Consider the following 13,865-nt stretch of genomic DNA (forward strand, 5'->3'; position numbering starts at 1 on the left):
TAATTCTAAACTAATAAAATGACAATTTTAATTTCTTTTAGCAACACAAGCATTTAAGTTAATCTCTGAAAAATAAAAGTTAATTTAGTTTAAACAAATTATTTATTTTCTTATTTCAGGTTTTGTAGGTTCTTTTATGATAAGTAGGGCGTAAAAAAACCTACAAGATAAAAAAGTTGCAATTAAAAAGTTCTATAGGATTTAAAAAGTTTACAAAAGCTTTTTTTTACTATAACTTATGAACTTTATATTTTTAAACACGAAAAAATATCATTTTTTAAAATATGGTATTAAACTTTTCGGTTTAAATCGATTTATTTTAAATATAAAAATGTATTATTTTTATGTTTGACTTTTAGTCTGGGTTGACTTATCTTACCTTTTGTCCTAAGTCCATTTGTCTTGAACGTTAACTCGGGTCAACCTAAGTCAACCTTCAACTTGAGTTGGGTTGACCAAGTTTGACCTTCGACCCATCCCCGACCATTGACTTCATTCGGCCCGTTTCAACAATCGGTTAAGACAAATCCTTCTCGACCTTTAACTAAGGGTGGGGTTGACTTGGCCGAATTTGGTCGAGACCAACTTAGTCGAAATTTAGTCAGAGTTGACTTAACTGAATTCGATCGAGAAACACTTATCGAATTTAACCGGGACCGAATACGTCTTTGTCAGGATTGGAACCCATATAATATTTTTAAGAATTAATTAAAGTTTTGTAGTAAAGTCATACTCACCTTAAGCTATACTTAACATATTTGAGAAGAGACGTTAAGTGAAAGTTTTTTTTTACCTTCAGTTGAGAGTCTCCTAAAAGAAAAATTTTTCAAAGATGAGCTAAGATTGACCCATCATGGATCATGTCGATAACTTTAACAGTAAGACACCAAATTTAAACCATAACAATTTTTTTTACCGGTTAATAAATAAACAGTTCTAAACTACTTTACTGATGAATTATTCTTTTTAATCTATGAATAAGTGGGAAATTTGATTCATTGAACAATGATGAATTACACGGTTTTTGTTTTAATTTTTTTATTTTTCCTAAGGAATTATTTGAACATCCATCAATTGATATTTCTGGGGCATTCATTGCACAACACTTTTTTCCTTTCGGCTTCTGAGAAACAACACCGATAAGATGTAATGGCCGAAGCAGACAATGTTGTTAAATGTTGAGTAGTTTTCTTTTGCATATTTTATTGCATTTTGGATCCGATTGAGAAGTGAGAGGAACATAATTAAGTGGAGCATGAATAATGAAAGTTGTGACCAAATTCAGCTTATTGTCTTCAAGCAAAGACATTAACAATGGAATTTGGATTGTGATAGTTTGTGTGTTTGTGACACGGTATTTCTTCATCATGATGTTTCCATTTTAGTGATTTCTTTATAGGTTGCTCTAGTGTTCTGCCCAATCATGTCCCCTTCTTGTTTTCAATGTTTAAAAGACCTACAAAATCTGTAACACGCTACTATTCATTTCAGATATGATTTTTTTTTTCATCTGCACCTTTCTTTTCTTAATCAGGAGAGATGTTAAATAGAAAAGAATAATTCATTCGATATTCAGTCAACTAAAATCCAAGTTAGATTATCTATAACAATATATTTAAAGAATTTTTTTTATGTCTATATTTCATATTTCTATTTTTATCTTTAATTATTATTTTAAAAATTAATTATTTTATAAATAATTTATTCTTAAACATTATTTAAAAAATCTTTTTAGCTATTATTTTTAAAATTTATTTTTAAGTATATATTTTATTTTTTAATTAACATCTAATAATTATTTTAAAAATTAATTATATATTATTTATTAATCTTGATTCAATTTTTTATAAAAATTAAAATAATAACACACATACGCGCGCTTTCGCGTTTGCGCTAATACGTATAATAAGTAAAGACAAATTTTATGTTAATAAATTAGTTTTGTAATTTGAGATAAATTTAAATTTTATAGTAAGAAATTTTTGAAACTGAATTATATTTAAATTAAAAGTCACAGGTGGTCCAACATTAGCAAGAGTAGGCTTTTTTTCTTCACACACTTCTATAATTTCTAATTGCACTCCTATAATTTACAAAACGACCATCTTACGCTTTTTGTAAAAGTGTTTTCTAAATTATTTTTTTAAAAAAATCATAACAAGCTTTCCAAATATTTTGGAATATGATTTTCAGAATAATATTTTCAAAACAAATTTTTTAGAGATATTCTCAACAAGTTTTTTAGAACATATGGAATATATTACATAACAAGATTTTTAAATGTTTTTCATGAACATTCTGGAATACATGGAGACGGTATTTTAGTCCTTTTGAGTTTATATAGTGCATTTAGCCATAATGGGAGTGCAGAAAGAAAAAGATGAGCCTTTGGGCCTAACTGAAACCCATATAGTCCAATCCATTCAGCTATTAACCCTCTCCACCTATCGCTCACGTGCACTGTGTGAGAGTAGGGTTTAACAAGGGGGAGAAGAAGGAAGAAGAAGATATTGAACTAGCGATTAGGGTTGAGGTGTGCCAAATTTGATAATAGCAGAAGCAGAAGACAACCTTCAAGCCTCTCCGATGGACGAAACGATGAACAAGAATAAGAAGAATAAGAAGAAGCGCGATAAAAAACGACCTCGGGATGTTGCTATCGAGGAGCCTCCAGAAGAAGAGGAGAATGTGAATGAGACAGATAGCGACGGAGAATCCTCGAGGAAGAAGAATAAGAAGAAGAAGAAGGAAGTGGAGGGAGAAAGTGAAGTGGAAGAGAGAAAGGTGAAGAACAATGGTGGGTCTGGTATTATGAGCTCCGAGTCATTTGAATCTCTGGGATTGTCTGAACCTACTTATAAGGCCATCATGGATATGGGATTCCAGCACATGACTCAGGTAATGATACAGATTGTGCTGAATTTTGAATGGTTCTTAATTGTTTTTCATCTTCCATAATCGTAATGTTCTGCATTCGACTTTTTAAGGATAGTGTTTTTTTTTTTGTTTTTATTTTATTTTATTTGTGTGTAACACAGTAGAGTTGATTATAAATAATGACTGCAGATTCAAGCGAGAGCGATTCCACCTCTCTTGATTGGAAAAGACGTGCTTGGTGCTGCAAGGACTGGTTCTGGAAAAACTCTCGCCTTCTTAATTCCTGCTGTGGAGCTGTTGTACAATGTTAAGTTTACACCTCGTAATGGAGCTGGTGTTGTTGTTATATGCCCAACTAGAGAGCTTGCAATACAGGTATTAAATTCCTGCTTATTTGCTCATAATAGGTGCTTATTTGCTTCATTGCTGTTTTAGTTTGCGGTTTGATTGAATGGTTTTTCTTTTTTTGTTGATTCACGGTTCCAATTAGACACATGCTGTGGCCAAGGAGCTTCTCAAGTATCATTCACAAACTCTTGGGTTGGTTATCGGGGGTTCAACTAGAAAACTTGAAGCTGAACGCCTAGCCAAAGGGATAAATCTATTGGTAGCAACTCCTGGTCGTCTTCTAGATCATCTTCAAAATACAAAAGGATTCATATACAAAAACTTGAAGGTAAGTTGTGGATTTTTCATGCAATTTCTTGTGCATTTTAGTACCAGAAATGTTCATGTTTGATTGTAAATACTGAAATCTTATTGATTAATCATGCCTATAGGGGATTGTTATTCAAAATGTTTTTCAGTGTTTAATGGTCATCAGTAATCTTGTCATTTCTGGTATAATATCCATTTTAGTGTTTAAAGGACACTCGTCGGGGTCCTTTCTCACGGTCTGCTTGGTTACAAAATATCAATATTATTTAATTTGAAACTTTATTTATTCATCTTGCATTTTGGCTGACATTTTATGTTTTGCGTAACTTTCTTGCATTATCTATATGTCTTTACGTTTGCTGTTGTCACGTGTTCAGTTTGATGTGTTCTTTTTGTGGGAGAAAACAGGAAGAAAATAAAGTCGCCTTCAGTTCATGAATCTCTATTCAGTGATAAAATATTATAAACAAATTTTGATGTTGGAGCTTTTCTATTTTCCATTATGGATTGGTTGTTCTTGAACTTTTCAAATATTTGGAGTTCTTGTAGATGTTTACGTGCATGTGTCAGCTTAGACTCAGACTGTTCACTTACTCTATATTCCTGAATGACGTGGCAGTGCCTCATGATTGATGAAGCTGACAGAATCTTAGAAGCAAACTTTGAGGAGGAAATGAAACAGATTATTAAGATCCTTCCAAAGGTATACAGAACTTATTTCCCCTTTTCCTCTCCCTTCCATATGCATGAACCTATGAATATATGTTGTCCTGAAATTGCTATTTTTCCTCTCTCATTTTCCATTTGTATTGGATTGTTTAGCCGGAGAAACACGTATAAAAAGAGGACTTCGACAATTATAAGTTTACAAATACCTTCATAGAGGAAAAGTAAAATTATGAATTCTGCCTAGGAATCTATTAACTTTCAATGTAAGAAGACGCTTGCACTTAGCTGGATACGTCAACAACTTATAAATTGTATTTTCTGATAGTTCTAAGTATGTCGAATCATCTTGGTCATATTTTTATGCAGGGCATGGATATGTTTATATTTTGTATGTGTTTTAGCTAATGTCTGAAAGTCTGATCAATTAATCTGTTTCTCTTTCAACAGAGTAGGCAAACAGCTTTATTTTCCGCTACACAAACAAAGAAGGTTTGTTTTTTTCATTTTCCATCCTTCATCTATTTCGTTCTGTGATAATATCCTAATTTCATTGTTTTCAATATTTAATGTTTTTTGCACATGCAAGCATACATACATATACTTGGATATACCTTGATGTGATATTCAGTACATTACTTGATAACGGATGTGTAGTTCTCCCTATTTTTTTTGTTTTCCTATTTGCTTGATAAACTAGAATTCGGATGCTCAATATATGGTTTACTTCAAAGTAAAAATAAGGAAATTTTTGTTGTCCTTAAAATACAGGTCGAGGATCTTGCCCGTTTGTCATTTCAGACTACTCCCATCTATATTGATGTGGATGACGGGAGAACCAAGGTGATGTCTCTCAACCTTTTCTTAATAACTGAATTTTGTTTATAGTAGTTATTATAATTATAATCATCATTACCCCTTTGCGAATGCAGGTCACCAACGAAGGGTTGCTTCAGGGTTATGTTGTTGTACCTTGTGCCAAGCGATTTATTGTTCTCTATTCCTTTTTGAAGAGACACCAGTCAAAAAAAGTGATGGTCTTTTTCTCTTCATGCAACTCTGTCAAATTCCACACAGACATTCTTAATCTCATTCAATTGAATTGCTCAAGTATTCATGGAAAACAAAAGCAGCAGACCCGGACAACTACCTTTTTTGATTTTTGCAAAGCAGAAAAGGGGATCTTATTATGTACTGATGTTGCTGCTCGTGGACTTGACATACCTGCTGTGGTATATTCATTTTCCTTCTCAACTTGCATGAATATTTCTGGATTTAAAAATGACTCATTTGTGTTGAACTTAAAAGATTCTGCCAACCCCCCCCCCCCACAAAAAAAACCCTCCCCAATAACGTGCAGTCAATCAGCATCAACCCAATAACTGGCTAAAATAAATTGAAGCAACATGATACACCTTCAGGAAAGAAATAGAAGAGTACAAAATAGACAATTTTTCTTCATAAGACAGTATAAAATTAGAATCAACGTGTAAATCATGTCAAGCCAGCACTTGCCCACCACATACCTGTAGCTATCCTTGAAAATTCTTTGTTTAGATTGTCTTTGTAAATTTATATCTTTGATTGGGCTTCTGTGCTTGTGCAGCATTCTGTTCTGTTAATAGAAAATCATTAGATATATAAGATTTTTGTTTGTGTTTTCTCCTTATTTGTGTTGTAGGACTGGATTGTGCAGTATGATCCACCTGATGAACCTAAGGTACCTTTCATTTGCGTCGTAGCTTTTATATGTTTAGTGTAAGGTATGACATTTTTTATTTGTACTGCTACCAGGAATATATCCACAGGGTCGGTAGAACAGCTCGCGGTGAAGGCGGAAAAGGAAATGCTTTGCTTTTCCTAATTCCTGAAGAATTGCAATTTCTCCGCTACCTGAAGGTCAGTTTTTCTTATTTAACAGTATGGATTAGTGAGCGGGCTGATGCTGAATTATAATTTAGTTTATGCATGTACTTATTCAAGAAAGTAGGGTTTCAAAATATATTCCTCCAGGAAACCGTGATTTTTAAGCCTAGAATATAATGTAAGTGGGAAGAAGTGGTTGCTACTCCCCCGGGCCAGGCCCCAAGACTCTAAGCCCATTTTGGTAAATTATTATACTCAGTTCTCCCTAATAATTATAATTTTACATTTATGCTTAATTTCAGGCAGCCAAGGTCCCTGTTAAAGAGTATGCATATGATGAAAAGAAGGTTGCAAACGTACAATCTCACCTGGTACGTTTCTTTCCTTATACTTATTTAAAATGTGTTTTATATGTTAATCAACTGGAATCTTACCAAGGATTATCCTATAATATCTCAGGAGAGTTTGGTTGTCAACAATTTTTATTTGAACAAGATGGCGAAAGAAGCCTATAGATCATACATATTAGCTTATAATTCACATTCCATGAAGGATATATTCAATGTTCACCGTCTTGATTTTCAGGTACGGCTTTCACTTCATGTTACTTTTTGTATATTTGTATTATCGTTCATCTCTTTTAGAACTACATGAATATGAACTCCTACGGAATACATTAGTTTAAGTTTTTTTTTTTTATTGGCAAGACACGTCACTATTTTTATCTTTTCCTTTCATTTTGAGGATAGGGGGCAAATGGGCATATTGAAATAGATGGCTGGTAATAAATTACTGGAACATTAATAGTTAAGGAAGGAACATAGAGATCAAATCAAAAGAAGTTTGAACAGTTAAAGGATACATCATATCATGTTAGACACACTCTAAACTGAGAGACTTAATGGTTTTGATAACCTTTTCTTGATAATGAGATGCACATAAAATGGGAAAAGAAAGAGTTATTGCTTATAATTCATATTATTTGAATAGTATGAATGTATCATACAGTATGATAATCACCAATTTCGGGACTTGAGCAGGCTGTTGCATCTTCGTTTTGTTTCTCAAACCCACCAAACGTTACACTGAACATAAACAGCAGTAAGCAAAGGAAGAAAATGCGTAAAGTTGATGGAAGTAGACACGGATTCAGCGACAACAATCCTTATGGAAAGAGAAACGCAGACGACAAGCGGCAGTTTGTGAGGCACTAGCAGTGGACACGCTGCTTTATACTGTGGGTATCTTTGCATCTTCTTGCTACACCCACAAAATTTTTGCATATATACCCGAAATTTTGTCACAGATGTATTGTGTTGTAAATTAGTCAAACATTTTTATAAATTATTGAAGCCATTAGTTCTTCAGCTTAAAATTTGTATGCGCATTCTTGAACGGTAGTATTCATGAAATTTTTTATCATTAACTATCACGAGTAGATTTTGAAGAGCAAGGAATAATGCTAAAAATGTTTTCTTTAGTCTGTACTGCTTTCAGTCTCAAAATAAGAAAAAAATAATAATTCTTTGATGCTGTTTCAAATATAAGCAAGTTTTAATTGCTTTTGTCACATTTAATAAGATTACTTTATTTAATAGAAGTTTTATATCTAATGACTTGTGTTTTACATCAAATTCCAATAAAAGGCAGTTTGAGAAATTTAATGACTTTTTAAATCAAGTGAGACAGTTAAATGATATTAAGTAATTTTAAATTATTATAAATTACTTTTTTTTTTGTTTATAATGGATATTGGAAGAACTACTTCAGAAAATCTGAATCAGTTAACTCGTATATTTTTAGTTACCATCGTATCCAAGAGGAAAATTTTGGAAAAATATAATTTGAAGTATTATTTCCAAACTTGTATATTCAAATTTCAATTTAGAGTTTTTTCGTTGCTTATTTTTAACATGATTTTTTTATTGAATAGACGAAAACTCACTTAGCCTGTGTAGCTATATTTAACACTCGTAGTGCTGATGGAGTAAAAACTTTTTTACCTCTTGGCAAAAGAGTTATTAGATTAAAGCAACAACGATGATGAATCAAATTCATTGAAGTTAACCAAGGATGTGTATATGAGACATCGTCGCCAATACCCACCACTAAAACTAAACGTGGATGAGGTAAAAAAACCTTTGAGAAGTTAAACACAACAATAAACCTTTTTTTATATTAGTGCAAACCCTTTTTTTATATGAGTATATACTTCTCGAAATATTCCTATGTAGCAAAAGAACTATTGATTACGCCACAATTAATTACTGTTAGACTTGTTAAATAAAAATAAAAATAAAAATAAAATCTTTTGGTTAAATTGTGTTTAAAGATAGCTTTTATACAGTACATTAAAAAGCATGAAATATTTTAAAATATTATTTGTTAAGGTACAAAGGAACATTTTTTAGTTCAAGTAATTAAAAATAATGAAAAGGATTATAAGTTAGAGGTAGATTATTTGATGATACATGTTTTAATTAGGGGTAGAACTTTGTCATGTAAAATCTCATCAAGATTTCACTGTTAAAGTAGAAAAAATAAATAGTTTGACACCCTTTAAAAAACATACTTCCACTTTACAACTTAATAATAATAATAAAATAATAAATATTACTAATATATTATTATCTTGAATTGTTAAATGGTAGAGTATTTTATTTTATGAGTGTCAAAATAACACTACTCATGTCATGTGCAGCCAACATATATCACATTATCACATACAATCTATCTAATCAATTCTACACAATAACTAAACCATTAACAATCATATTAATTTTTCCCTTTGCATCACACCTTCTGAAAGCAAAACTCAAATAACCATAACGGTAAAATTTGTAAACAAAATAAAAATAATGCCGAGGGATGCAAAATATTCATCTATTTCTATGTATCAATACTATTGCTATAACGTCAATTCATTTGTAAAATATGTACAAATAATTGTGTTTTTGAGAATTTTATTTACCTAAACTCATTGCTTGTCTAAAGCCTAATCTAACAATGTTTTGTGTACAAATATACAAATATATTAACAAGTCAAAAATTAGTGTTGATTAATGACAATGTAAAAATGCATAACCTATTTTCTCAATTTTTATATTATTTATTCATGAAATGGAACTTTAATTTAAGTCATTGACCATCTTATCGATGATTATTCTCACTTAGTTCACAAAATGCCCTTGGTTTCTTTTATCGAAAAGAGGATCAATACTAGTTCATGTTATCATCCATTCAGTATCAGAAAGAAACATCATTTTCAGCAGAAGTAAACCAGAATGAGATGTAAATCACATTGAATCATAGGAATAATCTTTACCAACTCAAAAAGGAAAACATTATAACCCCAACAAACATTAACTACTAACAAAGTCCAATCCTTCCAACACTAGCACATGACCAAAATAAACAAAGAAACTGCTACAAATAAACCTAGGACTGTGATAACACACAAGAATCAAACATAAAGCTGAAGGAAGAATGTTGCCATAACAAAAACTGTGGACGCTGTCATGATCCTCATAGGAGTAAGTTCAGCAACTCCACTTTTTGAATGTGGCTTTGGTGCAGTGCCATTTTCATATTGGGGTGAGGGTGTTGCCTCAATATCCAAGACCTTGATGATCATCTTCTGCCCTCTCTCACAGTGACCACGAACACCACTGATGAAGAAGAACAACCCTGGTCTGTCAACCTTGAACACAGTGTTACCATTGTTGGAGAAAAAGAGGGGACGAGTGGATACACATTTTTCATATTCTTCTTCAGTCACCTCCATAACCGAGTCTTTCTCGTACTTGAAAACTATAACAATTCCAAAAGTTCAACAACAAAAAACACTTCATGTTATTATGTGTTTCTTTCAACATGTTTGAATGGAAAACTAAGTTGTTAAGGAGTGTTACTTACGAAGAGTGTCATCAATCTTGAATCTGTTTTGGGCTGCCCACTGATTGAACATTTGAGCATTATCCTTTGTCTTTGGGACAACCCAACCTTCATGGCCTCCAACTTCAAACTCAGTGCAATTGACGCCACAGAAAAGAATGAAGCAAAGGAAAAGTGGGTATGAGGCTTTGAAGGGAACAGCCATATTTGGATTTCAAGATGCTCTCTTTAGTGTAGTGTGTGTGATTTCTTGCTGCCAAAGAGTGAAAGTGTTCTTCGTATAATAATGGGTTCGTCACGTTGGACTTAAAAAGAGACCTAAAGTTGAAAATTGAAGTTGGTTAACGAGGGAGAGGGAGAGGATTGAGGAGCACGTTCTAAGGATCGTGGGTGAGCTTTGTTAGCAAAGGGTGACAATGATCTTTGACTTGGTTTTAACTGTTTTATAAAGATCAAGGTTGTTGAGAGAAATAAGCTGATTAAATAGTGAGATATAATATAAATTATAATTAAGAATTTTCTTTTTGTGTTTTCTCTATGAATTAATTAAACCTAGAAGTCACTTCAAATTTGACTGCATTCGTTAAGTTATGGAGCCTTGAAAAAATAGTTAACAGAAAACGGGCCAGCAAAACATGAAAATAGATACTTTCATAACAGAAAAGAAAAACTTAGGAGAATGCTGATTAGAGAAAAATGAATGTACATCGTAAATTCATAATGCAGGTATTAAAATTAGATGTCATAAATTTGTTTGGCAACAGATGACATCAGTGTTAGTTGTAGCTACTTCTTTCTCTGATGAACTAAGATAACATATCCCACATGAAAACATTAAGAACTCCATTTACAGTGAAAACCCACCAAAATCCATACAAACCTGAACCTCCCAAAGAAGAAACTACAGAGGAATCTTCGTGATTCCCTTCAGTTATTTTGACAGTTGAAAACCCTTCAGATATAGTAATGTTCTGCACACAAGGTTTTACTCCATAAGGCACTTGGTGGTTTGGTTTGACAATGTAACAGAGATTTTCATTATTCCAAGCAGCAAAACGCATTCCCATTTTCATGTAAAACCTCTCTGAGAACTCAAGTCTCCCTGTCAAGTTGTTTCCATTTACATGAAGAGCTCCAAGACATGTCAGATTTTCCAAACTTCTTGAAACATTTCCAGAGAGATTATTGTTGCTGAGGTCCAGAAATCTAAGCCTTTTCATTTTTGCCATGGACTCAGGGACACTCCCTTTCAAACCTATGTTAGAAAGATCCAATGTTTCTGTGTTTAGGAAATTTTCCCACTTGACTCCTGAGAGATCACCCTCTATAGGGTTGTTGGACAAAACCAAATGCTTTAAGGAAACAAGTTCTTTGAGAGTCTCAGCCAATCCACCTCTGAGTTTGTTATGGCTGATATCAAGTAAAGTTAGATTCTTTAGCCTTCCCAGCTGCTTTGGCAACCTTCCCTCAAGCATGTTGTTACTCAAATCAAGCTTTAGAAGTGAATCCAAAGATCCAAGTGTTGATGGCAAAACTCCTGATAGATTGTTCCTGCTTGCATCAAATATTAAAAGCTCAGAAAGTTTTCCATAGTTGGCTGGAACCTCACCCACCAAGTAGTTTCCTGCAAGTACTAGTTGCCTCAACCTGACCAAATTACTAATACTTGGTGGTAGTTTACCTATTAGCCCATTTTCCAGAAGCACCAAAGATTGAAGCTTTCTAAGGTTCTCAATTGTGGATGGAATGGTGCCAACAAGACCAGGGTTTGATCTAAGTGTTAAAGATTCCAAACTGTGTGAGAATTTGTCCCAGTTTGAAAGAGGGAGTGTAACAGGATTTTTGGTAGGGGAAAGGAAGCAACTTGACAGTGAGAGGACTTTTAGGTGCTTCAGATTGAACAGTTGTTGAGGGAATTTGGCATCATGGCTGCACATGTGAGAGTTGTCAAAAACTGGTCCAAAGTTTACAGTAGTCACATACCAGAAGCCATCATCATATTGCTCACAGGAAACTCCCTGCACATAATCCAAAATATACAAAGTTTAAAGTTGTCAGAACACTGAATAGGAACACAGCTTTTGTTTTAGTGGTAACAGTTTAGTATTAAGATAGTACTGTTCCATTGAAAATTGGTAGTGATTCAGACAGAAAAATGAAGCAAACAATGGTATAAGCATTCTGTGATTGATCTTTTTCCTTTGAAAGTTCAAGATTTCAAACCTGTATAGGAGTCCATCCACAAGGATCTGGATAAAGATATGAACCGTTCCACCACTTCCCTACAAACCCTTGAATAACAGAGTATATGACCTCCTTCTCTTTTTTCTTCATTGCGGTCAATGAAGAGTCTTGGCCCTTACCATGACAACACAAAATGAGGAACAGAAAACAAAGAACATAGTGGCACTTCCATGATAAAGATCTCATAGCCATTCTCAGTGTCAAATTGTCAATGCAGAAAATGTCACTCAAGAAAATATGTAGTTTCAAGGAACGGAACAGGAAAAACTCATGGCCAATCTAAGTATATGGGGTGGATCTCAAGATGGTACTGGCTATACCATGCAATAAAACAGAAACAGCAAGTGCTGACTAAAACGTTCAGTGCCAGTGTAACAGAGAATGAAGGGTCTAAAACGAAGCATGTGTTTGTTAGTAAAACTTCCCAAGGAAGAAAAGAAAGTAAAAGCAATCACAATAATGGACTGAAAATGAGACTATAAAATGGAAAGAGATGCAATTAAGAGGGGTTTTTTACTTTGCAGAAAAAGTGATGGAACCAAGAGCCATCCCAAACTATTAGCACATGTTCTAATGAAAAAGTGATTTCACCCAAATTACAGTTACTTAACTAGCTTCTGGGAATGAAATTTGCTTGGGGAAGGTCCACCAAACAAGTTGCAATTAAGAGGTTGATAGCTAAGAATTTCAACTCTTCAGCCTAACAGTGCCAATGCATGTGCTTTTCTGATATGAAAAGCCAACTAATGATACAATATAATAATTTCCTACGGAACTGAGTTCATCTATCAAAAGGTTGAGAGAAAAGAAGGACAAACTTTCAAGCACCTCATTTATCAGTTTTTCAACTCTCTCACTATGGTCAGACTGAGAAGGGTACCTTCTCATTCATTGCCCAAGTGACTAAACCAGAAGTTTTAACATTTTATATTATAACTTATTTAATAAACTTTGTTACCATCTACAAATACTTAGATACATATTATTGTTGAATTCTTAAGGAAGTGTTTTGGAGATTTAAATATAAGAATTTGTACAAGGATAATGCTTGAGATGTGATTATGTAATAATTTATAAAGTGCAAGAGAGTCTGAAAACAGAATATTAGAGTGGGGTAAGGTTGAACTAGGTTGTGTACCCTCTTTTTAACTCTTCTTCTGAAACACTAGTATCAGTCACATGCACATATGCAATATACATGGAAACTATTTACACCAAATTAGAACAATTTTCTATGAAAAATCAAGTGGTAGTTATTATGAAGTACTGCGTTATGTTTCTAACATTTTGTAAGCAATGAGCAATGGAAGCATGTTTAATGGTTTAATTATTTTAGTTTAGCATTGGATAATTGATTCCAGCTAAATCAATTCTCCAGAGTGCAGAAACAACTATTTAAAGTAATTTTTTTTTATCCTTTAATTGATTTTGGAAACCAATCAAATATTGATTCTTCATTAGAAAATTAATTCTAACTACATTACTTTGATACAGAACCAAACACAAATTAGTATATTGATTTTGTAACGTAGTTTGAAAAGGTTAAAAGTAAGTGTTAGAATCACCCCACATTTGACTTTTCTCTTTTTTGAGTGAAGATTTTCTTTTTCCTTTTGTAGCAACTGATTCCTGTTGAGAAATGATAAAACTGGGACATTGGG

At 33.0% G+C, this 13,865-nt stretch overlaps 3 protein-coding genes across 3 annotated transcripts; 1 reads left to right on the forward strand and 2 right to left on the reverse strand.

The window, feature by feature from the left end:
- Positions 1-2,452: 2,452 nt before the first annotated feature.
- On the forward strand, positions 2,453-7,504 carry LOC114179365 (DEAD-box ATP-dependent RNA helicase 27). Its single transcript, XM_028065688.1, has 12 exons — positions 2,453-2,898; positions 3,067-3,252; positions 3,368-3,553; positions 4,154-4,237; positions 4,651-4,692; positions 4,972-5,043; positions 5,133-5,432; positions 5,882-5,920; positions 5,995-6,099; positions 6,369-6,437; positions 6,526-6,651; positions 7,107-7,504. Exons 1-12 carry the CDS (start codon positions 2,587-2,589, stop codon positions 7,278-7,280), a joined length of 1,695 nt encoding a protein of 564 aa, XP_027921489.1. The 5' UTR covers positions 2,453-2,586; the 3' UTR covers positions 7,281-7,504.
- Positions 7,505-9,395: 1,891 nt separating this feature from the next.
- Positions 9,396-10,376, reverse strand: LOC114175721 (mavicyanin-like). Its single transcript, XM_028060504.1, has 2 exons — positions 9,982-10,376; positions 9,396-9,876 (listed from the first exon to the last, which is right to left on the reverse strand). The coding sequence occupies exons 1-2, from the start codon at positions 10,163-10,165 to the stop codon at positions 9,530-9,532; spliced, it is 531 nt and encodes a 176-aa protein (XP_027916305.1). The 5' UTR covers positions 10,166-10,376; the 3' UTR covers positions 9,396-9,529.
- A 271-nt stretch (positions 10,377-10,647) lies between these two features.
- LOC114179828 (piriformospora indica-insensitive protein 2-like) lies at positions 10,648-12,714 on the reverse strand. The gene is made up of 2 exons (XM_028066294.1): positions 12,184-12,714; positions 10,648-11,978 (listed from the first exon to the last, which is right to left on the reverse strand). The coding sequence occupies exons 1-2, from the start codon at positions 12,394-12,396 to the stop codon at positions 10,767-10,769; spliced, it is 1,425 nt and encodes a 474-aa protein (XP_027922095.1). The 5' UTR covers positions 12,397-12,714; the 3' UTR covers positions 10,648-10,766.
- Between the last annotated feature and the right edge of the window lie 1,151 nt (positions 12,715-13,865).

This window comes from Vigna unguiculata, chromosome 3 (assembly GCF_004118075.2).
Source record: "Vigna unguiculata cultivar IT97K-499-35 chromosome 3, ASM411807v1, whole genome shotgun sequence".
NCBI lineage: Eukaryota > Viridiplantae > Streptophyta > Magnoliopsida > Fabales > Fabaceae > Vigna > Vigna unguiculata.

Coding starts and splice junctions, on each gene's coding strand:
- LOC114179365 (XM_028065688.1), top strand. CDS start 2,587: ATGGACGAAACGATGAACAAGAATAAGAAGAATAAGAAGAAGCGCGAT. Junction 2,899..3,066: donor GATTCCAGCACATGACTCAG/GTAATGATACAG, acceptor TAATGACTGCAG/ATTCAAGCGAGAGCGATTCC. Junction 3,253..3,367: donor CTAGAGAGCTTGCAATACAG/GTATTAAATTCC, acceptor GGTTCCAATTAG/ACACATGCTGTGGCCAAGGA.
- LOC114175721 (XM_028060504.1), bottom strand. CDS start 10,165: ATGGCTGTTCCCTTCAAAGCCTCATACCCACTTTTCCTTTGCTTCATT. Junction 9,877..9,981: donor CAAGATTGATGACACTCTTC/GTAAGTAACACT, acceptor GAATTGTTATAG/TTTTCAAGTACGAGAAAGAC.
- LOC114179828 (XM_028066294.1), bottom strand. CDS start 12,396: ATGGCTATGAGATCTTTATCATGGAAGTGCCACTATGTTCTTTGTTTT. Junction 11,979..12,183: donor GTGGATGGACTCCTATACAG/GTTTGAAATCTT, acceptor GATTATGTGCAG/GGAGTTTCCTGTGAGCAATA.